Source organism: Arachis stenosperma, chromosome 1 (genome assembly GCF_014773155.1).
Source record: "Arachis stenosperma cultivar V10309 chromosome 1, arast.V10309.gnm1.PFL2, whole genome shotgun sequence".
Taxonomy (NCBI): Eukaryota; Viridiplantae; Streptophyta; class Magnoliopsida; order Fabales; family Fabaceae; genus Arachis; species Arachis stenosperma.
Genome location: NC_080377.1, coordinates 56,668,432 through 56,693,771, shown reverse-complemented (window position 1 = coordinate 56,693,771; position 25,340 = coordinate 56,668,432). Strand labels below are relative to the sequence as shown.

At 35.5% G+C, this 25,340-nt stretch overlaps 1 protein-coding gene and 1 non-coding gene across 2 annotated transcripts; both read right to left on the bottom strand.

Moving 5' to 3' along the window:
- Positions 1–209: 209 nt before the first annotated feature.
- LOC130956651 (small nucleolar RNA R71) lies at positions 210–313 on the bottom strand. Its single transcript, XR_009077182.1, has one exon. It is a non-coding gene; the product is annotated as a small nucleolar RNA R71 (small nucleolar RNA).
- Positions 314–8,787: 8,474 nt separating this feature from the next.
- On the bottom strand, positions 8,788–15,453 carry LOC130979980 (uncharacterized). Its single transcript, XM_057903565.1, has 5 exons — positions 15,131–15,453; positions 14,766–15,030; positions 14,094–14,228; positions 9,149–9,544; positions 8,788–9,057 (listed from the first exon to the last, which is right to left on the bottom strand). Exons 1-5 carry the CDS (start codon positions 15,451–15,453, stop codon positions 8,788–8,790), a joined length of 1,389 nt encoding a protein of 462 aa, XP_057759548.1.
- Positions 15,454–25,340: the final 9,887 nt, after the last annotated feature.

The window sequence follows — 25,340 nt, the reverse complement described above, 5'->3', positions numbered from 1 at the left end:
TTCAGTTTTTAACTGAGTTCTTGCAGATTTGTGAGACTGTAAAGACGAATGGAGTAGATCCTGAAGTCTACAGGCTCATGCTTTTCCCTTTTGCTGTAAGAGACAGAGCTAGAATATGGTTGGATTCACAACCTAAGGATAGCCTGGACTCCTGGGAAAAGCTGTTCACTGCCTTCTTGGATAAATTCTTTCCTCCTCAAAAGCTGAGCAAGCTTAGAGTGGATGTTCAGACCTTCAAACAAAAAGATGGTGAATCCCTCTATGAAGCTTGGGAAAGATACAAGCAGTTGACCAAAAAGTGTCCATCTGACATGTTTTCAGAATGGACCATATTAGATATATTCTATTATGGTCTATCTGAGTTTTTGAAAATGTCATTGGACCATTCTGCAGGTGGATCCATCCACCTAAAGAAAACACCTGCAGAAGCTCAAGAACTCATTGACATGGTTGCAAATAACCAATTCATGTACACTTCTGAGAGGAATTCCATGAATAATGGGACACCTCAAAGGAAGGGATTTCTTGAAATTGATGCTCTGAATACCATATTGGCTCAGAACAAAGTGTTAACTCAGCAAGTCAACATGATCTCTCAAAGTCTGAATGGATGGCAAAATGCATCCAACAGTACTAAAGAGGCAGCTTCTGAAGAAGCTTATGATCCTGAGAACCCTGCAATGGCAGAGGTTAATTACATGGGTGAACCTTATAGAAACACCTATAATTCATCATGGAGAAATCATCCAAATTTCTCATGGAAGGATCAACAAAAGCCTCAACAAGGCTTTAACAATGGTAGACGCAATAGGTTGAGCAATAGCAAGCCTTTTCTATCATCTTCTCAGCAACAAACAGAGAATTCTGAACAAAACACTTCTAATTTAGCAAATTTAGTCTCTGATCTGTCAAAAGCCACTTTCAGTTTCATGAGTGAAACAAGATCCTCCATCAGAAATATGGAGGCACAAGTGGGCCAGCTGAGTAAGAAAGTCATTGAAACTCCTCCCAGTATTCTCCCAAGCAATACAGAAGAGAATCCAAAAGAGAGTGCAAGGCCATTGATGTGATCAATATGGCCGAATGCACAAGGGAGGAGAAGGACGAAAATCCTAGTGAGGAAGACCTCTTGGGACGTCTCTCAAGCAAGAAGGAGTTTCCTATTAAGGATCCAAAGGAATCTGAGGCTCATATAGAGACCATAGAGATTCCATTAAATCTCCTTCTGCCATTCATGAGCTCTGAAGACTATTCTTCCTCTGAGGAGGATGAAGATGTGACTGGAGAGCAAGTTGCTCAATATTTAGAAGCTATCATGAAGCTGAATGCCAAGTTGTTTGGTAATGAGACTTGGGAAAGTGAACCTCCCTTGCTCATTAGTGAACTAGATACCTGGATTCAGAAAATTTTACCTTAAAAGAGACAAGATCCTGGCAAGTTCTTAATACCCTGTACCATAGGCACCATGACCTTTGAAAAAGCTCTATGTGATCTAGGGTCAGGAATAAATCTTATGCCACTCTCTGTAATGGAGAAGCTGGGGTCATTGAGGTACAACCTGCCTTGTTCTCATTATAATTGGCATACAAGTCATTGAGACAAGCTTATGGAATAGTAGAGGACATGTTAGTAAAGGTTGAAGGCCTTTACATCACTGCTGATTTCATAATCTTAGACACTAGGAAGGAAGATGATGAATGTATCATCTTTGGAAGACCTTTCCTAGCTACAGCAGGAGCTGTGATAGATGTCAACAGAGATGAATTAGTTCTTCAATTGAATGGGGACTACCTTATGTTTGAGGCACATGGCCATCCCTCTGTGACAAAAGAGAGTAAGCATGAAGAGCTTCTCTCAGTTCAAAGTCAAGAAGAGCCCCCACAGTCAAACTCTAAGTTTGGTGTTGGGAGGCCACAACCAAACACTAAGTTTGGTGTTGAGACCCCACATCCAAACTCTAAGTTTGGTGTTGGGACTATACAACATTGACCTGATCACCTTGTGGCTCCATGAGAGCCCACTGTCAAGCTAATGACATTAAAAGAGCGCTTGTTGGGAGGCAACCCAATTTTATTTATCTAATTTTTATTTTATTCTATTTTATTGTTATTTTGTGTTTTATTAGGTACATGATCATGTCGAGTCACGAAAAAAAAAATAAAAATTAAAAACAGAATAAAAAACAGCAGAAGAAAAATCACACCCTAGAGGGAGGACAGACTGGCGTTCAACGCCAGTAAGGAGCATCTGGCTGGCGTTCAACGCCAGAACAGAGCATGAATCTGGCGCTGAAGGCCAGAAACAAGCAACATTCTGGCGTTTGAACGCCAGGAATGTGCCTTGAGAAAAGCTGGCGCTGAACGCCAGTAACAAGCATGGAACTGGCGTTCAACGCCAGAAACATGCTACACATGGGCGTTGAACGCCCAGAACATGCTTCATATGGGCGTTGAACGCCCAGAACGTGCATCACCTCGGCGTTTAAACAACAGAATGGTGTGCAAAGGCATTTTGCATGCCTATTTGGTGCAGGGATATAATTCCTTGACACCTCAGGATCTGTGGACCCCACAGGATCATCTCAGTATCTGTGGACCCCACAGGATCCCCAGCTAACATATTCCCACCTTACCTCCTAATCCTATAACACTCTTCCCCATGTCACACTTCCCAACAACTTCAACCTCTCTTCCCAATTACACCCTTCACCACTCACATCCATCCACTCTTCCCCATAAACCCCACCTATCTTCAAAATTCAAAAACACTTTCCCACCCAAACCCACCCTAAATTACCGAACCTACCCTCTCCCATTTTCCTATATAAACCCCTCCATTCCACTTCATTTTCACACAACACAACCCCCTCTTCCATACCTTGGCCGAAACACCATCTCTCCCTCTCCACCATATTTTCTTCTTCTTCTTCTTCTCTTCTTTCTTCTCTTTCTCGAGGGCGAGCAATATTTTAAGTTTGGTGTGGTAAAAGCATAAGCTTTTTGTTTTTCCATTACCATCAATGGCACCTAAGGCCAGAGAATCCTCTAGAAAAGGAAAAGGGAAGACAAAAGCTTCCACCTCCGAGTCATGGGAGATGGAAAGATTCATCTCCAAAAGCCATCAAGACCACTTCTATGATGTTGTGGCAAAGAAGAAGGTGATCCCTGAGGTCCCTTTCAAGCTCAAGAAAAATGAGTATCTAGAGATCCGACATGAGATCCGAAGGAGAGGTTGGGAAGTCCTAACCAACCCCATGCAACAAGTCAGAATCTTAATGGTTCAAGAGTTCTATGCCAATGCATGGATCACTAGGAACCATGATCAAAGTATGAACCCGAGTCTAAAGAATTATCTCACAATGGTTCGGGGAAAATACTTAGATTTTAGTCCGGAGAATGTGAGGTTGGTGTTCCACTTGCCCATGATGCAAGGAGATGTACGCCCCTACACTTGAAGGGTCAACTTTAATCAAAGGTTGGACCAAGTCCTAATGGACATATGTGTGGAAGGAGCTCAATGGAAAAGAGACTCCAAAGGCAAGCCAATTCAACTAAGAAGACTGGACCTCAAGCCTGTGGCTAGAGGATGGTTGGAGTTCATTCAACGCTCCATCATTCCCACTAGCAACCGATCTGAAGTTACTGTGGATCGGGCCATCATGATTCATAGCATCATGATTGGAGAGGAAGTAGAGGTTCATGAAGTCATCTCCAATGAAATCTACAAAATAGCCGAAAAGCCCTCCACCATGGCAAGGCTAGCTTTTCCTCACCTCATTTGCCATCTATGTTACTCAGCTAGAGTTATCATAGAAGGAGACATCTCCATTGAAGAGGATAAGCCCATCACCAAGAAGAGGATGGAGCAAGCAAGAGAGACCCTCTACGGATCTCAAGAGATGCATAAGGAAGCTCATCATCAAGAAATCCCTGAGATGCCTCAAGGGATGCACTTTCCTTCCAACAACTATTGGGAGCAACTCAACACTTCCTTAGAAGATTTGAGCTACAATGTGGAACAATTAAGGGTGGAACATCATGAGCACTCCATCATTCTCCATGAAATAAGAGAAGATCAAAGAGCAATGAGGGAGGAGCAACAAAGGCAAGGAAGGGACATAGAAGAGCTTAAGGACATTGTTGGTCCTTCAAGAAGAAGATGCCACTAAGGTGGATTCATTCTTTGTTTTTATTTCTTCCTGCTTTTCGGTTTTTATGTTGTGTTTATCTATGTTTTGTGTCTCTACTTCATGATCATTAGTATGTAGTAACTATGTCTTTAAAGTTATGAATAATTCCATTAATCCTTCACCTCTCTTAAATAAAAAATGTTTTTAATTCAAAAGAACAAGAAGTACATGAATTTCGAAATTATCCTTGAATTTAGTTCAATTATATTGATGTGGTGACAATACTTTTTGTCTTCTGAATGAATGCTTGAACAGTGCATATTTTTGATCTTGTTGTTTATGAATGTTAAAGCTGTTGGCTCTTGAAAGAATGATGAACAAAGAGAAATGTTATTGACAATTTGAAAAATCATGAAATTGATTCTTGAAGCAAGAAAAAGCAGTGAATAGCAAAAGCTTGCGAAAAAAAATTGGCGAAAAAAATAGAAAGAAAAAGAAAAAGCAAGCAGAAAAAGCCAATAGCCCTTAAAACCAAAAGGCAAGGGTAAAAAGGATCAAAGGCTTTGAGCATCAATGGATAGGAGGGCCCAAGGAAATAAAATCCAGGCCTAAGCGGCTAAATCAAGCTGTCCCTAACCATGTGCTTGTGTCATGAAGGTCCAAGTGTAAAGCTTGAGACTGAGTGGTTAAAGTCGTAATCCAAAGCAAAAGAGTGTGCTTAAGAGCTCTGGACACCTCTAACTGGGGACTCTAGCAAAGCTGAGTCACAATCTGAAAAGGTTCACCCAGTCATGTGTCTGTGGCATTTATGTATCCGGTGGTAATACTGGAAAACAAAGTGCTTAGGGCCATGGCCAAGACTCATAAGTAGCTGTGTTCAAGAATCATCATACTTAACTAGGAGAATCAATAACACTATCCAAAATTCTAAGTTCCTAGAGAAGCCAATCATTCTAAACTTCAAAGAAAAAAGTGAGATGCCAAAACTGTTCAGAAGCAAAAAGCTACAAGTCCCGCTCATCTAATTATAATTAATATTCATTGATATTTTGGAATTTATAGTACATTCTCTTCTTTTTATCCTAATTGATTTTCAGTTGCTTGGGGACAAGCAACAATTTAAGTTTGGTGTTGTGATGAGCGGATAATTTATACGCTTTTTGGCATTGTTTTTAGGTAGTTTTAGTAAGTTCAAGCTACTTTTAGGGATGTTTTCATTAGTTTTTATGTTAAATTCACATTTCTGGACTTTACTATGAGTTTGTGTGTTTTTCTATAATTTCAGGTAATTTCTGGCTGAAATTGAGGAACTTGAGCAAAACTCTGAAAAAGGCTGACAAAAGGACTGCTGATGCTGTTGGAATCTGACCTCCCTACACTCAAAATGGATTTTCTGGAGCTACAGAACTCCAAGTGGCGCGCTCTCAATGGCGTTGGAAAGTAGACATCCAGAGCTTTCCAGCAATATATAATAGTTCATACTTTATTTGGGAATTGACGACGTAAAGTGGCGCTCAACGCCAAGTACATGCTGCTGTCTGGAGTCAAACGCCAGAAACGTCACAACCCGGAGTTGAACGCCAGAAACATGCTATAACTCGGCGTTCAACTCCAAAGGAAGCCTCAGCTCGTGGATAGATTAAGCTCATCCCAAACACACACCAAGTGGGCCCCGGAAGTGAATTTATGCATCAATTACTTACCTCTGTAAACCCTAGTAGCTAGTTTAGTATAAATACGACTTTTTACTAGTGTATTAGTCATCTTGGGACGATTAGTTCTCAGATCATGGGGGCTGGCCACTCGGCCATGCCTGAACCTTTCACTTATGTATTTTCAATGGTGGAGTTTCTACACACCATAGATTAAGGGTGTGGAGTTCTGCTGTACCTCAAGTTTCAATACAATTACTATTATTTTCTATTCAATTCTTTTTATTCTTATTGTAAGATATACGTTGCACTTCAACTCGATGAATGTGATGATCCGTGACACTCATCATCATTCTCAGCTATGAACGCGCGTGACTGACAACCACTTCCGTTCTACTTTAGGCCGGGCGCATATCTCTTAGATTCCCCAACAGAATCTTCGTGGTATAAGCTAGATAGATGGCAGCATTCATGGGAATCCCGAAAGTCTAACCTTTTCTGTGGTATTCCAAGTAGGATTCCGGGAATCTGGAAAGTCTAACCTTGTCTGTGGTATTCCGAGTAGGATTCTGGGATTGAATGACTGTGACGAGCTTCAAACTCCTGAAGGCTGGGCGTTAGTGACAGACGCAAAAGAATCAAGGGATTATATTCCAACCTGATTGAGAACCGACAGATGATTAGCCGTGCTGTGACAGAGCATAGGACCATTTTCACTGAGAGGATGGGATGTAGCCATTGACAACGGTGATGCCCTACATACAGCTTGCCATGGAAAGGAGTAAGAAGGATTGGATGAATGTAATAAGAAAGTAGAGATTCGAGAGGAGCACAGCATCTCCATATGCTTATCTGAAATTCCCACCATGGAATTATATGAGTAACTATTTACTATTTTATTTTCTGTTTATTATTTATTTTCAAACTTATCATAAACCATTTAATCTGCCTAACTGAGATTTACAAGGTAACCATAGCTTGCTTCATACCAACAATCTCTGTGGGATCGACCCTTACTCACGTAAGGTATTACTTGGATGACCCAGTACACTTGCTGGTTAAGTTGAACGGAGTTGTGATCACACGTGCCATTACCAGGGATTATTAAGATCCCAATTCATCATACCATGATCTCTTTGGGGTATTTTTGACAGAGCCAATATTTAAATTTCATACAAGTACAAAGAGACCAACTTTGAGGATCACAATTTCGTCCACCACAAGCAAATAAAGGGAACTCAAATGGTAAAAAGGTCTTGGCAAAGGTTAATGTTTAAGGATCACTATCCTTGTTACCAACCACAATATGATAATTACAAGGATCATTCCCACTTTGTCATTCCCAAAATTAGCAGAAAGTCAAGTGAGCTTAATTGATCCTAGTCCATAAGTCCTAGCCACTCACTAATTAGTTTAGTGAAAACTAGAGCCAATGGGAACAAATTATCAATCACATAGACATTAGAAATTCAAGGCCACCCAAGTTACCAACCCAACCCAAGAATAGAAAAATCTACACTAAAATCCAACCAAATATTTTATCAAATACTTGGAAGGCATAAAAGAAAAAGCACATTAAATTGCAAGGAATATAAAATCTACAACTATCAAAGACAAGATAATAACAATAACAACTCAATTGAACAATAAGAAACAAAGAAACATCTAATTGCATTAATAGAAATTAAAACTACAAAGAGTTCATAAACATAAAAGTGACAAAATAAAGAGAGAAATTAACAAGACTTAATAAAACAAAGATGTAATAAGATGAAATTGCAAGGAAAACTATTGAAAACAAGAATTAAAACCTAAATCAAAGATGAAATTAAACTAAGAACCTTAACTTCTAGAGAGAAGATAGAGCTTCTCTCTCTAGAACTAACCTAAGGCATATTTCCTACACTACACTAATTGCTCCCCCTTGTTTTCTCTTGAATTTTGCTTGAAGTAGCTTCAGAAATGAGTTGGATTGGGTTATGGAGGCCCAGAATTCGCCCCCAGTGTATTGCATTAAATGAGGTCATGTGCTGCTGGTCATGCGTACGCGTAGGTCACGCGTACGCCTCGCATGGCAGATTTCTAAAAATTCATTTCATCATGAATTCTCAACTTTTACATGCTTTTTCTTCATTCCTTCAATCCAATCTTTACCTTCTAAGCCTAAAATCACTTAACAAACATATAAAGGCATCAAATGGAATTAAAGTGAATTAAATTTAGCGAATTAAGGGCCTAAAAAGTATGTTTTCATTCTAAGCACAAATTAGAAGAAATTCACAAAACCATGCTATTTCATTGAATAAATGTGAGAAAACTTGATAAAATCCTCTAAATTCAATACAAGATAAACCCTAAAAATGGGGTTTATCAGTGTTCTATCTTCACCTTCTAACATGTCAGATACTTAGACACAAGTATGGCTACATCGCTCTTCATCCCAGGCCACCAGAACATCTTCTTTAAATCATGATACATCTTTGTACTACCTGAATGAATGGAGAATCCGCTGTTTGAACTTCTGACAACAATTCTTGACTCAAACTACTGACATCCAGCACACAAATCCTCCCTTTATTCCTCCATAACCCTTCACCATCCTTAGTAAACTCTCCATGCCTCCTTTTACCAATTGGTTAAAATATCTTCTGAAGTTCTTGTTTGTCTTGTTGAGTCCTCTAAATTTCTTACTTAAGCGTACTTGAAATGCACAATTGGTTCAAACAGGCTTGTCCATCAACTTCACCAGTATGCAGCTTAAGTTCTGTGAACTTATCTACTAGCTCATCTTCCTTGATCCTCATCCAAGTAATAGTCAAAGACTTTCTGCTCAAAGCGTCTGCTACCATATTAGCCTTCCCAAGGTGATAACTCAGTTCAAAATCATAATCCTTCAGTAGCTCCATCCATCTCCTCTAACGCATATGAGCTCTTTCTGATTAAAGATATACTTAAGACTCTTATGATCAAAAAAGACTCTAAACCTCACTCTGTACAAGTAATGCCTCAAATCTTCAATGCAAACACAATCGCCACTAATTCAAAGTCATGAGTTAGGTAATTCACCTCATATGGTCTCAGCTGGCGCAATGCAAAAGCTACTACATTCCGATGTTGCATCAACATGCAACCCAAACCTTTCAACGAATCATCACAGTACACTTCAAACGGCTCGTGCGGTTTCGGTAAGATCAAAATAGGCGCTGAAGTTAATTTCTCCTTTAAAGCTTGAAAGCTCTCCTCACACTCCACTGTCCACACAAACGGTGTTTCTTTCTTTATTAACATAGTCATCGGCAGTGCAATTTATGAGAATCGCGTGAATAAACCTTCTGTAATATCCAGCCAACCCCAAAAAGCTCCTAACCTCAGTCACTAACGTCGGTCTCTCCCATTCCATCACCACCTCAACTTTCGAAGGATCCACTGCTATCCCTCCTTTACTCACCACGTGACCTAAGAACTTCACTTCTTCATTCCAGAATTCACATTTAGACAACTTAGCATACAATTTCCGCTCCTTCAGAACTTGTAGCACAATGTTCAAGTGTTCTTCGTGCTCCTTCGCCATCTTAGAATAAACCAAAATGTCATCTATGAACACTACCACAAACTTATCTAAAAAGGGACGAAATACTCTATTCATGTAATCCACGAACACAGCAAGTGCATTCGTCAACCCAAAGGACATCACTGTGAACTCGTAGTGCCTAGAGCGCGTCCAAAACGCAGTTTTTAGAATGTAATCTTCCTTCACCCTTATCTGATGGTAACCAGATCTTAAATCAATTTTTGAAACACTCTAGCGCCTTGCAACTGATCCATTAAGTCATCTATCCTCGGCAACGGATACTTGTTCTTCATAGTTGATAAACCACAATTTTATAGTTTATCTTATATTGAATTTGGTGGATTCTATCAACTTTTCTCACATTTATTCACTAAAATAGCATGGTTTTGTGAATTCTCCCTAAATTTTATTTAAGAGTGAAAACATACTTTTTAGGCTCTTGGTGTACGAAATTGCAATCACACTTTTGCAACTCCGCACAACTAACTAGCAAGTGCACTGGGTCGTCCAAGTAATACCTTACGTGAGTAAGGGTCGATTGAAGAACTGAAGATTGATGATTTAGAAGTTATAATAAATTCTCGTTGCAAGTATAGTTTCTAAACCAAGCAATCAACCTTTCTTACAAACATTTGGTTGTAACAAGTAACAAACCCAATAAAATTTATAAACCAAAGTATTCAAACCTCGGGTCGTCTTCTCAAGGAATTGCAGGGAGGTGTGTTTTACTATTGGTTATGAAAAATAGTGTTTTTGGTATTTGAAAAGGTTTTGAACAGAAATAAATTGTAGAAATTAATAAATTAATAACTAATAAAACTCTTGGCAAGGTATGAAAACTGGAAGTCCTATCCTAGTTATCCTTATCAATGGTGATGAGAATTATATTTCTGCTACCACTAAGTCAACCTCTACTATGAAGGTCAGTTAAGTGGATAAATTAATTTAACACCTAAAGTCCTAGTCAACTCCTTAAGGAAAGACTAGAGTTATAAGAATCTAAATTAATCAGCAAGAATAACAATTATCAATCACGATGAGTTTGATAACTCAAAAGTTACCAATTAATCAACTAGAACCAAGAATATGGAAAGCTAAATTAAAAACATAAATATCTGGAATACCTCAAATTATATTGAATGGAGATGTCAATTCTAACATGAAAAAGTTCATAAGCCAATTGGGCAACATAAATCAAATACAAATAAAAGCTCTAGAGTAAATAAAAAAAGAAGAGAAACATAAATTATTGAACTTGGTATGAAAAACAATCCTAATGACTAAAGGAGATCCTAATCCTAAAACCTAAGAGAGAGGATAGAACCTCTCTCCCTAAAAACTACATCTAAATTATGAAAAGTGTGATTTATGAATGAATGTTTGATGTATGGATGTATTCCCCAACTTTATAGTCTCTAATCTGTGCTTTCTGGGCCAAAAACTGGGTCAGAAACAGCCCAGAAATTGCTGATTGTGAAATCTGGTTCGTACAGGTCGCGACAAAGTGACGCGGAGGCGTCATCCACGCATTTGCGTGGATTGAGATTTTGTAGATACAATGCAGGCGCGTCATCCACGCGTTCGCGTTGTCCATCTTTGGAGCAACTATGATAAATTATATATCGTTGCGAAGCCCCGGATGTTAGCTTTCCAACGCAACTAGAACCATCTCATTTAGACATCTGTAACTCAAGTTATGATCGTTTGAGTGCAAAGAGGTCATGCTGGACAGCTTTGCAGTTCCTTCAACTTCTTGTATTCCTTCCACTTTTGCATGCTTCCTTTGCATCCTCTGAGCCATTCATGCCCTGTAATCCCTGAAATCACTTAACACACATCACAGAATCTAATGGTAATAAGAGAGGATTAATATTAGTGAATATAAGGCCAAAGAAGCATGTTTTCAATCATAGCACAAAATCCGGAAGGAAAACGTAAACTCATGCAATTAGTATGAATAAGTGTATGAAAGGTTGATAAAATCCACTTAATTGAGCACAAGATAAACCATAAAATAGTGGTTTATCATCGATCCCTCAGAGATTGCTGGCTTGAAGCAAGCTATGGTTATCCTGTAACTTTTAGTCAGGAGTTTAATAATAAAAAGAGTTTTGTTTGCAAAAAGTAAAAGAACATGAAATAGGTGATACTTGTTATTCAGTAATGGAGAACAGGTTGGGGTTTCGGAGATGCTCTGCTCTCTGAATTTCTGCTTTCCTACTATCTTCTTCTCCAAACACGCATGGCTCCTTCTATGGCAAGCTATGTGTTGGTGGATCACCGTTGTCAATGGCTACCATCCGTCCTCTCAGTGAAAATGGTCCAGCTACGGTTCTCACCACAGGACTAATCATCTGTCGGTTCTCACTTGTGTCAGAATAGGATACATTTATCCTTTTGCACACTGTCTCTGCGCCCAACATTTGCGAGTTTGAAGCTCGTCACAGTCATCCCTTCCCAGATCCTACTCAGAATAAAAGAGAATTGAGTGAATCAGCCCTATACACTTGAGCGACTAGAGCGTATACACGTCCGATGAGGGGTTCGATTGCTCAATTCTATGTTTTCACTTGTTATTATTTTTTATCTTGCAAGTTTATAAGTTACTTTCTAGGACTCAATTCAATTGTGGATTTGACTTGGTTGTGATTTTTTTAGCCCTTATGTTTATATATGTATTCTTGGAAATCGATTTATTTTGACCAAGTAGCGCATGCATTTAGATAGAGTGCATTTAGATAATTTACATCGAATAAAATTCATACCCCATTTCTTATCTTTCTTGATTCTTAGCATGAGGACATACTAATGTTTAAATGTGGGGAGATTGATAAACCACAATTTTATGGTTTATCTTGTATTAAATTTGGTGGATTTTTATCAACTTTTCCCATATTTATTCACCAAAATAGCATAGTTTTGTGAATTCTTCCTAAATTGTGCTTAAGAGTAAAAATATTATTTTTAGGCTCTTAAATTGCTAAATTTAATTCACTTCAATTGCAATCAATGCCTTGATGTGTTTGTTTGAGTGATTTAAGGTTTTGAAGGCAAAGGATGGCCTGAAGAAATGGAAGAAAAGCATGCAAATTGAGAGAATTCATGAAGAAATGAAGGAATTGCTAAGCTGGCAATCGTGACCTCTTTGTACTAAATTGATCATAACCTGAGCTACAGAGGTCCAAATGAGGCGGTTCTAGTGGCATTAGAAAGCTAACACCTAGGGCGTAAAAACGATATACAATTTTCTGTGGTTGACATTGAGCAAGCTGCTCGCGTATGTGAGACGCCGAAAAAGTGATTCATTAAATAAACACATGACCAGCGATTTCTGAAGCATTTTGGGTCCAATCCAACCCATTTCTAATGCTACTGAACCCGGGATTCAAGGGAGAATGAACCAAGTAGTCATAATTTAGCTTTAGCATATTTTAGGTTAGATTTCTAGAGAAAGAATCTCTCTCTCTTCTCTCTAGAATTTAGGGTTTTGTTCTTAATTTTCTCTTAGAATTAGGTTTGATCTTGTCTTACTTTAGTTTTTTCTTTCAATTTCTTGTTACTACATTCTTGTTCTCTTAGTCTCACTTTTTATTTCCTTTATTTGGTTGTCTTTATGATTATGAACTCTTGTAGTTTTGATTTTTATTAATGCAATTTCATGTTTTATGTTTCATTATGTTGGTTTGAGTTATTGCTATTATTCTCTTGCACTTGTTAGTTTTAGATTTTATATTTCTTGCTATTTTAATATGCTTTTATTTTATGCCTTTCATGTGTTTGATAAAATGCTTGGTTGGATTCTAGAATAGATTTTTTTATTCTTGGCTTGGGTTGAGTATTGAAAACTCTTGAATTGTCAAATTCTTTTATTGATTGGTCATTGAGGATTGCTAGTTAGCTTGAATTCCACTAAATCTAATCTTTGATTAGGACTTGTGGACTAGAATTGACTTTGCTCACTTGACTTTCCTTCAATTGTTAGAGGATAACTAAGTGAGAGTAAAAGACAACTACCATCACAGTTGAGGATGATAATGAGGATAGAAATTTCAATTCTCACTCCTTGCCAAGACTTTCTTAGTTGTTAGCTTACTTTCTTTTTATTTACATTTCTTGTCTCATCATACTAAAAACTCCAAAAATACTTTTCCATAACCAATAATATGCACACCTCCCTATAATTTCTTGAGAAACGACTCGAGATTTAAATACTCTCGGTTTTTATTGCTTTGCTTAAGTGACAAACAAATTAGACTTTGATTGAGGGTTATCTATCAGTTTGGATCTATAATTCAACGGAATTATTTTGTGAAAATTCCTAACTGACGATTTCCCTCACATCAAGAGTCATTTCGTTTAACTGCCAGTAATTCACATAAATTCACATTCCTCCATCCTTCTTCTTTACCAATAAATTTGGTGCTCCCCACGGAGACACACTTGGTCGAATGAACCTCTTGTTCAGAAGCACTTCCAACTGAGTCTTTAGTTTAGCTAGCTCTAAAATTCAATAGAAAATTTCAATCTCCCTTTGAGGAGGAAAATCAGGAATATCTTCGGGAATTTGATCTAATCTCTGTTCATCACCTAACGCATTCGCAGCCAACAATATATAACCCTGACACTCTTTCCCATAATAATTCACCAAAATAGAGTTTAGGTAATAACCCTCAGCTATCACTGCTCCTCCTTCTCCTTCTGGCATAAATCGAATCAATCGCTCAAATCAATCCAACAATACCCGATTCTTTGACAACCAATCAAACTCCAAAATCATTTCCAACACTACCATTGGCAAAGAAATCAAATCATGAACAAAGTTTCTATCCTCAATCCTGAAATACACTTTCCTACAACCTGATCTAGTCACAACCGTCTAATACGGGGTATGCACATGCAAATCCAAAGCTAATTCAGACACTTTCAATCCTAATTCCTCATCTTTATCAAATGCAAAAAATGAATGTGATGCTCTAGTATCATACAATGTAACCAATGTTTTATCGCCAAATAAACATATACCTCTCATCAAAGGATTCGCCTTAGCAGCATCACTGGCGTTCACAACAAACACCCGACCTTACTGGTTCTGGCCTACATTCGAAATCCTTATACGAGGGCAATCCTTCACCATGTGTCCAAGCAATCCACATGTAAAGCATCCACCTATACCCAACTTGCACGAATCATAAGGATGAAAATGCTTGCAACGGTTACAAATTGAATCCAGAGAAGTCTTACTCTGATTACCTCTTCCTCTCGCCGGGTCGAACTGATCATAGTTGTTTCTCCTAAAGCCCCCTCGACCTTGAGGGTGTTGAGGTGCACGTCCGTCCCTCTTGAAACTCTGACTCCTTGGCTGAAAGTACTTGCCTCAGCCTTTAGTGTTGTTTCTTCCTCGGGTATGTCTCACCAATTCTACCTTCTTAGCACACTCTTCGACCATTTGGGCCTTGTTCAGAAGTTCGAAAAATATCTGAATCTCCAAAGGAGCCACAACCGTCATAATGTTGTCCCTCAAACCTCTTTGGTACTTGATACATTTCCAGATCTCATAGGACTCCGGGGCACCTTGACATACCCTAGAGAACTTACAAAGCTCCTCAAACCGACTAGTGTAATCGGCTACAGACAATGAGCCCTTCTTCAACTGCATAAGCTCCAACTCCCTCGCTTCCCTTACAGATTCAGGAAAGTATTTCTTGTAGAAAGCCGTCTGAAATACATCCCAAGGAATATCGGCATTCTGAAGCTGTAGTAATCTGGCGTTCTCCTTACCACCAGTGCTGAGCCTCTCCTAAAAGTTGGTATGCTGCAAACTCCACAAATTGGTTGTTCGGAACATGCTGAGCTTGTAACGCACGCTCCATGGCTTGGAACCAATTGTCTGCTTCAGTAGGGTTGGTCGAACCTTTAAAAGTCGGTGGATGAACCTTGAGAAATGAAGTCAAGGTCGTTGAAGCACCTCCCAAGTTATTACGGTCTCCTTTCCCATTTTCGTTCCTATTTCCATTACCGTTTCCCGCCGGTTGACCCATCATTTCCATGGCTTGCATAGTCACAGCAGTGTTAACTTGTATAATATTCGCCAAATTAGTCATAGTCGCCATGAACTTGGCATGGTTGTCAGCCGGTTAGTCATTCTCAGTTTCTCCCCGTGTACGAGTATGACCTCATCCGCGAGTAGTCATTAGGGTTCCTATCTACACCAAACAGTAGATATCAAGGTGATCAGTCTCAATATCAAAAGCCTAGTGCTTCAATTATCCCAAAAGGAACTCATAAACAAGCATGCTATGCAATATCAAGCAGATACCCTAAATAGCATCAACGAGAAAGACACAGAGTATGCAATGAAGCACAATCGGTCCATCCCTTAGGCTCACGAGGATGAACCACTCTGATACCACTAAATGTAACATCCTAATTTTCCTAAGCCTTACCTCATGCCGTACAACAAAGGATAACTAAAGGTCACGACAATTCTAAGGCTTATATGATAATATACATATAGAAGAAATAGTAATTCTAGAAGCCCAATGAAGAATTAAGCTAAAAAATAGAGTCACAAAAGAGCAAAACGTTCACACGAAGCTAAAAGCAATAAGGCACAAGATATAGGTACAAAATAACAAAGTATACGTAGATATATGAGTATAAAAGTCATAAAGTACTAGCCACAGCCCGCAGAGTTTAAGCCGACTAGTTATATGCTGACATACAGAATTTTGAAAGTTAAAATAGAATACAACATATGTCTCCCAAGGATAGCCTCTAAGGCAAAGTATAAATACAAAATGTAAGAGTACTAAACAAAATATCCAAAAAACTCCAAAAAAAAACTAAAGATCCTCTGCTCTGTCACCATTGCACAACTCACCGAGGTGGGTTGCGAGCTACATCTCAAAAATAATAACAAAGTATGGAATGAGAACCGGAGGTTCTCAGTATGGTAATAGTGCTCAGTAATGTAAGATATAAGACTCCAGGATGCTAGAGGCAATCCTAGAACTTCATATCAATCATAATATTCAAGCTTATAAAACAAATAAACAAATCCTTAAACATGTCAACTAATTTAGGGGATTTCTAATCTATCAGTTCAGCGCTATCCCACAGCCTTCACCAGCCTAACCTCCATGCAATCCCATTGCCACCGCCTTCCAAACCTCCTCAATCCTAGTAGAAAACACAAGTAATAGCAATATAAGTAAAGCACAAGTATAATCATGTATATCAAGTAATCCAAGAAACACTTAAGCATGTTATGCAATTAGGCAAACAATGCAAGTCCGCAAAGCAAGCAAACATATAGGATATGCATATGATGAATGCCTATCCTATTTGGCTGTGATATCACATCGTCGGTTCAACTGCCTATCCTATTTCGCGTAGCTACAAATGACATGTAAATCGGAGCACCGTAACTCGAGTTATGGCCACCGAAAGTTGGTGGTGAATAGTAACACTCTCTTCTCCTCTCATCTCACTTGCAGCTGCTATGGTTGTGTTATGGGGTGTTATGATGCTGAATGGGTTCCTTTTTAATATATTTTATATGTTGGGCTTGGGCCCAACTTGGGTCCAGTCCAACCCATTAGTATTTTTTGCCTGTTTGGCCCAATTTTGGGCTAAACCTTTAAAATTAGTGTCCGGTTTTCAATTCTAATTATTTTCTTGATCTTTTCTACTGGTTTTATCATTCTCGCACAGTATTGGACATATTTATGCCGGTTAATATACCGGTACGCGTTTTTACGTAATTTTTTGTAGAAAGTTACATTTTCCAACTCAGAAAAATCTACTGAGTCCAAATATCCTTTTTAAATTTTCTAATTAACATTCTAAATTTTTGAATCCTATTTTGGGTAATTAATTTAATTTAATTAAGTGGTTAATTAGTCGCGGTTCTTACAAAAACATGAGGGATTTGATATATATTTTACTATTTTTGAAGCATATATGCATAGGTTTTCTCATCAAGTTGTAGCTTACAGAATTCCTGGAATTAAAATGTATGGTAATCCTGAGGATAGTTGGCATCTTGAACCTCAAGCAATATGTAATCAGTAGAAATTAGAAAGTGTTCTAACTGTAGTGTCTTATATTAAGGATGAGACAGCTTCTAATATATCTTAAATGCAATCTCTATCTTATTTTATTGAAACTAATTATGATGACTTATGTAAACATCCAAAAAGGAAGCACTTGATTTATTATTATTCTTTTTATTCTCACAAAATTCCTACACTAACAATTATGTTCAAGTCACTTTATCTATATTTCATTAGCTTCATTATATTCTTCTTTTTGTTTTCTCCATATATAGCTCCTATTGCCAATATGAGTGGTTCAATGAGTTCATTATACTATATTATTCAAGTTTCACATTAAATGTCACAATGGATGAATAAACTTAGGTCAATAAATAGCTACTTTTAGTTATATAAAATAACTAATAACCAATAGAATCATTCATCAATTTTCCTTCCTAATCAACCTAGAATCTTCCTAATTTTCCTGCAACAGGGTCCTCTTATTGCTCCTATTCTTCAACATTTGACAAAAGAGAATTTGAGCAAGTTGTACTTTGGGATGTTCACTGTGATAGATATCAATGGCTCATAGTGTTTTCTCACCGGCACTAGGGTATGGTTTCTTATGATTTCTCTCTAAAATTTGGAATTTATGCTCTTTGAAATTCTATTTCATTTCACTTTTGCTACATCAGTGTCAAATTCTGTCTCATAATTCAGTTTTTCTTGTTAGCCAAATCTTAGTCTGCCCAAGACACTACATGATCCCATTGGTAGTACTTTGCATAATATTATTGACACTTTTAGGTATACTGGGGAAGGTGGTTTTGAGATTTCAGTTCCTACAGAGAACGTAGTCAATCTTTCCAGGCAATCTTGAAAAAATCTGGCTTCGCAATATCATACTCTGCTATTGCTGATTGAGCTTGATATAGTTGTAGCCACGATGCAACAATAGAAAAGTCCAAGTATAACAGGCCCTACTGCATCAAAGAAAGAAAGTGAATCGAGTCCCTAAGTCGATTTATTGGTGATGGCTACTTGAATATTCAGTTAGGTTAGAGATTTTCTACATACACACATTCATCTATATATATCCAATGCTGAATACACGAAGCTGAGACTAGAGGCTACAGCAACTCATTGATTTGCTTGTAAGAATAATGTATGTAGCATTGTACTATTATTTTCAGGTATTTAAAGTAAAAATGAAATTGTAAATAATTGTTTGAAGCTATCTATAAGAGAAACGATTTGGAGCACTTCTTTTTGTGTACATCTTTCTTTTATCTTATCCAATTTCTTTTTGTGAACTATTATCTTTTTTTTTTCTTTTAGAAAATTTGTCTTAATTAAATTTATATTTATTTTATATGAAATCAGGTTTATTTTGCATTGGATAAATCTAAACAAAAATTATGTTTTACCTTGTTGACCGATTTACAAACGGAAAATCTGTTTGCATTCAGAGTTGTAAATGCTCTTCCACACTCTAATTACTGACAGAAAATCTGTCAAAAAGTTTGACTCTATTTACCGATAGAAAATCTATCAGAAAGTTTGACGCTAGTTACCAAAAAAAATCTGTCTGACATTTTTAGCCAAATGGAGGGGATGAATACCAAAAGAAAATCCATCACTAACAGAGAAAAATCTGTCGGTAAATTATCGACGAAAAATCCGTTGATAAATAATTTCTGACGAGACTTTCATCGATGGACAAAATCCATCGATAATTCTATTAGTAACCAAAATTTTTTTTGTAATGAAGATTAAATCTGTCTATAAATTCGTCTGTAATAAGTAGTTTTCTAGTAGTGGACCGCAGCAAAGGAGATGGAGCAGAGATTCAAATTCTAAATGCAGACACATCTTCAATGATGGAAGAACGTCGAGCCATTCATGCTAAAATGATGGAAAAATTCGTGCAAAGTACTTTTAGGGTATTATGTTTATTATTTTATTTTTAACTCTTATGTCATTTTTTTTATTTAGGTGTTATTTATTTTTAGTTTAAGTGTTGCTTTAATTTTTAATTTATTTAATATTTTAATTATGTAAAACTCTCATGTCATTTTTTATTAAAGTGTTATTTTTTTATTAAGTGTTTCTTGTAATTTTTAATTTATTTAATATTTTAATTATGTAATGTTGGTGATAGTTTGTTAAGTTATTTAGTTATTTTTTGTATTTGAAAATTATTTGTTTGAAATAGCTGTTAAGTACTAGCCATTTGAAATTAGTCATTAAATACTAGTTGTTTAAAACTAGCAGGGAAAAAGTGGTCAGTGAAAACTAGCCGTTAAAACTAATCGTTACAAACACCAATATAAATATGAGACAAGGCTCCAATACATTTGCTCACACTTTCTTTTTTTGACTCTTACAATTCTTTGGTCATATCTACTACTAATTCCTTTTAAAATATTCTTTTACTTGCTATATTCATTCAAGTTTCAGTTTTTAGCCATGGATGGAAACTATAATAATTTCAATGACAAGTCCTTGGATGACTTGGATGAGAAAATTGTATTCAGTGACTCAGACAACTCTGATGGCATGAATCTGAGTGATTGGATTAAAGAATTTTTGTTTGATAACTTAAACGAACGCCAACTTGTATGAGGAAGGTTCTTCGTCTAAAACTCGTAGAAGGATAGATAGAGGTCGTGAAGATGGACATCAACGACTTTTCAACGATTACATTGTACCTAACTTAGTATACTCTAGTGATATATTTCAACGAAGATTTCGAATAGAAAAACATGTCTTTCTTCGCATTGTGAAAGTTTTTCTGATATAGATCCATATTTTTAGCAAAGAGTCGATGTCGTAGGTAATAAAGGCTTATCTCCAATACAAAAATGCATAGTTGCCATGCATATGTTGGCATATGGAGTTTCGATCGGCTGACGCTTTTGACGACTACGTGCGAATAGGTAAAAGCACTGTAATTGAGTGCTTGGAAAAATTTGTTGAAGATGTAATTTCAGTTTTTAAGTGTGAATACTTACGTACACCAAACTCGAATGATGTACAACGCCTTCTAAAGATAGGAGAGGACCGTGACTTTCCGGGCATGATGGGAAGTATTGACTGTATGCATTGGAAGTGAAAAAATTGTCAAAATCTTGGAAAGGTATGTTCTTAAGTAGTTATCATGGTGTTCCCAGTATTGTACTTGAAGTTGTTGCATCTTCTAACTTTTGGATATGATTTTTTTGTAGTTGCTGGTTTCAATAATGATATTAATGTGTTAAATCGTTCGTCAGTGTTTGATGATGTTTTACAAGATCATGCTCCAGAGATAAACTACACTATAAATAGTAACTCGTACAATATGGGTTATTATTTATCATATGGTATATATCTTGAATGGACAACATTTGTTAAATCAATATCCTGACCACAAGGAGAGAAACAAAAATTTTTTGTCCAATATCAAGAAAGACAATGAAAGAATGTAGAATGAGTATTTGGTCATGGAGTATTGCAAGCTCGTTTCGCAATCATTCGTGGTCTAGTACAATTTTGAGATAAAAAAAAGCTTGGAAAAATAACGAGCTTACATTATATTGCATAATATAATTGTTAGTTAAAGACGAAAGAGATACATATACTAGGAATTTTACTGAACTCCCTTTTTATGACGATGTCAACAATAGTATTTCACAACCAGAGTTAAGCGGAGAGGCCTTTACTCCTCAGAGATACATTCAAAGAAATGTCGAACTTCATGATAGACAAAAACATCAACAACTATAAGCAAACTTAGTTGAGCATATATCACAGTTTCACAACACTTAATAAGTGAAGTTTAGAGTTTAATGTATATTACATTATCTTTCTCGTTATTTTATTAATATAATGTTTTACATGTGTAATTTTTTTTCAATATGTAATGTGTTTCTTTTTATCTTGTTATGTTTAGTTAGGTAATATTTTAAAATTTACTTTTATTAGTGTAATACTAATATCTTTTAAATATGATATATAATTATTAATTTTATAATTTATATTTTTATTTTAGTTAAACTTTTACAATTTAATTAAAATTATTTAAAATAATTAAAAATAATTTTAGTTTAAATTGAAATAAAATTAAGCATTGGAGTAATAAATTTTACATTAAATTTTAAATTAAATTTTATAATATATAATTCTATAAAAATTTATGTGACACTTTGTAAAATTTAAAATAAAATAAAAGAGTAAAGTATCGTTTTTGTCCCTAACGTTTGGGGTAAGTCCCAAAGTTGTCCCTAACGTTTCAATCGTCCTATTTAAGTCCCTAACGTTTCAAAATTGACTCAATGTTGTCCTACCGTTAGGGATCCGTTAATAGAATTAACGGCGGGACAAAATTGAGACAATTTTAAAACGTTGGGGACAAAAACGATACATAGAAATAAATTTTAATTTTATCCTTCAATAATATTAATTTTTACTGTACATAATATTCAATCGTTTTTTAAATTACAGTTAATCACATTACTTTTATTTTAAATAAATTAATTTTGTTATAATTTTATTCTTAAAGTAATGTAATTTTTTTATAAATAAATAAATTTTACACTTTCATTCTAAATAATGTAATTTTACTTTGATTATTTAATCACATTACTTATAATTTTTTTAATAATTTTACACTTTCATTCTAAATAAATTAATTTTTTTATAATTTTACATTTAAAGTAATGTAATTTTTTTTTATAAATAAATAACTTTTACACTTTCATTCTAAATAATATAATTTTACTTTCATTACTTAATCACATTACTTATATTTTTTTTAATTTTACACTTTCATTCTAAATAAATAAATTTTTTATAATTTTATGCTTAAATATTGTAATTCTTTTATAAATAAATAAATTTTATACTTTCATTCTAAATAATGTAATTTTACTTTCATTACTTAATCACATTACTTATAATTTTTTTTATAATTTTACACTTTCATTCAAAATAAATTAATTTTTTTATACTTTTACTCTTTCATTCTAATAATGTAATTTTACTTTCATTACTCAATCACATTACTTATATTTTTTTTTTATAATTTTACACTTTCATTCTATTCATATTACATTATTTATTTAGAATAAAAGTGTAAAATTTATTTATTTATAAAAAAATTACATTACTTTAAGTATAAAATAAAAAAAATTATTTAGAATAAAAGTGATGTGATTAAGTGTAAATGTGATTAAAAATAATTGAATACTATGTATAGTAAAAAATTATTATTATTGAAGAATAAAATTAAAATTTATTTCTATGTATCATTTTTGTCCCCAACGTTTTCGTCCTATTTAAGTCCCTAACGTTTCAAAATCGTTTCAATTTTGTCCCGCCGTCAATTTTATTAACGGATCCCTAACGGTAGGACAACATTGAGTCAATTTTGAAACGTTGGGGACTTAAATAGGACGATTGAAACGTTAAGGACAACTTTGAGACTTACCCCAAACGTTGGGGACAAAAACGATACTTTACTCTAAAATAAAATTAATACTAAGTATTTAGATACTCTTAGCTAACATTTATTTATTTGAAACCTGTAACGCGAAAGTTTATGAAACCTCGTTTACTTCCTTTATCCATGGCGGATTTCAAGGAATTTCCTTGACCACATTCTTAAATTTGCATATACTTATTATCATTTTTTTTTTGTTCTAATATGTTAGCACTATTTTATTTTAAGAATGGACACACAATTTGTTAAACACTTAAACTAGTTAAACGATTCGTAATACAATGTCGTCATATGAAATTGGTGCATGCATATATGAATTAGCTAGGTAATTTATTATTAGGGTTTAATTAATATGTGTTTTAGAAGTATATAATAAATTTATTATTAGTAAAAAATTTTAAATATTTTTATTTAATAAATATAAAATAAATATAATAAAAATTTAAATTTTTTATATTTTTAATAAAAAATTTTTATTTTGTAGTCTTAACCTACACTTTTAAAATACATGATAAATAAACTTTTATTATTATTTGGAATCAATGTTCTGAAAACCAGATCGGACCGGCCGGTCCGACCAGTTTAACCATAAACCGAATGTTTTTACGGTTTGGTTTAACCTATAAAACCGTCAGTTACAAAATCGTTTAGAAATCGTTGAACTGGCCGAGAACCGACCAGTTTGACTGAACTGAGAGCTGGCCGGTTTTCCTAAAACGGTGTAGTTTTGCGTTTTGGATAAAAGAAAAAATGGGAAGCCTTCAGACGTCAGTGTCTCCTCTCAACTCTCACTCTTTCAAGCAGCTCTCTTCCCCCAAAATAAAACCCTAGCAGACTAGTAGTAGCCTCCACTGCCGCCGCAAGGAGGGAGACACTGCCGTCGTCGTTCTTGAGCTCTCCAACTCCTGTTTACTCCAACTCCTCTCAACTTTCACTCTCTCAAATGAAGCTCTCTTCTCCCAAAAAGAAACCCTAGTTTACAGTAGCCTCCATCGTCGCGGCAAGGAGGGAGACAGTGTCGCCGTCCGTCGCGCCGTCGTAGTTCTTGAGCTCTCCAACCCCTATTCACTCCAATCGCAGCTTCGTCGTCGAGATTAGCGTTCGTCATCTGGTCTACCTCTGCTCATCCGTGCTTCTGCTGCCGTCCATCGTCGTGCTTGTTGCCTACTCGCCGTCATCCATCATGCTTAACCACTTTCTCTCATATTCTGCACAAATTGCTCAGATCAAAGAAGGCAATGGCTTCTCTACTCACTGCTAGTGCTTGTTCTTTTTTTTTGTTTTATTTTTTGTTCAGTAATTATATGGATTATTGAATGATTAATTGATTATTGATTAGCTCTATTCACTGCTATTGTTCTATTGTGATGTCCTGTACTGTTTTGTGTCTTCTTTGCTGCTGTGCTCTGTTGACTGTGGTGCTATGTTTTTGTTTTCAATTAAAATTTTTCTTTGAAAACTTAGTTTTTTCATGCTTGATAAATTGTGCCAATTATGTATTTCTTGAAATTGGTATGACTCTGTAGATTCTAAATAGTGTGCTTCATGTTTCTGATTTCGACAATTTGAGTTGTTTATGAAGCATAATTCACTGTTATTGCAAATGATTTGGAACCACTTTTGAGGAGTGTATGAAGCAGATTACCTGCTGTGTTTAGAGTTGTGTATTAATTAAATTGGTTAATTTGTTATTTGGGTCATGTTACAGCTTGTAGTTAAAGAGAGTTTAAAGTTCCAATATCCACTAATTAGTTGGCAATGTTAATATTATTAATAATATTATTAGTAATACTAATCACAAAGTAGAGAGGAATTGTAGAATTTGTCACATGGGTTTGGAGAGTGATAGTTTTGAGTTTGATATTCCAATTGAATTGGGTTGTCCTTGTAAAGATGATCTTGCTGCTGCCCACAAAGTATGTGCTAAGACATGGTTCAAGATTAAGGGGAATGTGTGAGTTTAAAATCCTATCTTTACTTCATTTTTTCAATTGCAAAATTTAACTTTTGATATTTTTTAATGTTGAATTTGATTAATTATGTGAATATTTTAGACACCTTTTTGTTTATGATTCATGGAATTGAGAATTGAATTGTTTGGTACTATCCTATATATATACTTGTTTTATGTCTTGATGCTAAGTCTAACAAATATTCTCAATTACTTACTGCTATGATTTTCTTCTTGAACGGAATTTTATTTTTCCAAAAGAAATTATAGAGGATTAGGGTTGTGAATTGTTTAACTGAGTGATGAGTGTAAAGCTGAAGATGATGATGACAAAAGTGCTCGAAAACATGTTTTAAGAGTGTTTTAAAAAAAATGAGTTCTTATTTTGATAAGATCATATGGTAGAAGATATTTTAAAATTTATATTAGACTATAATTATATTTTAGGATGTATATTTATAATTTATTTATTATTTTATTCTAAAACGATTTTTTCGGTTGAACCACAGTTAAACTAGTTAG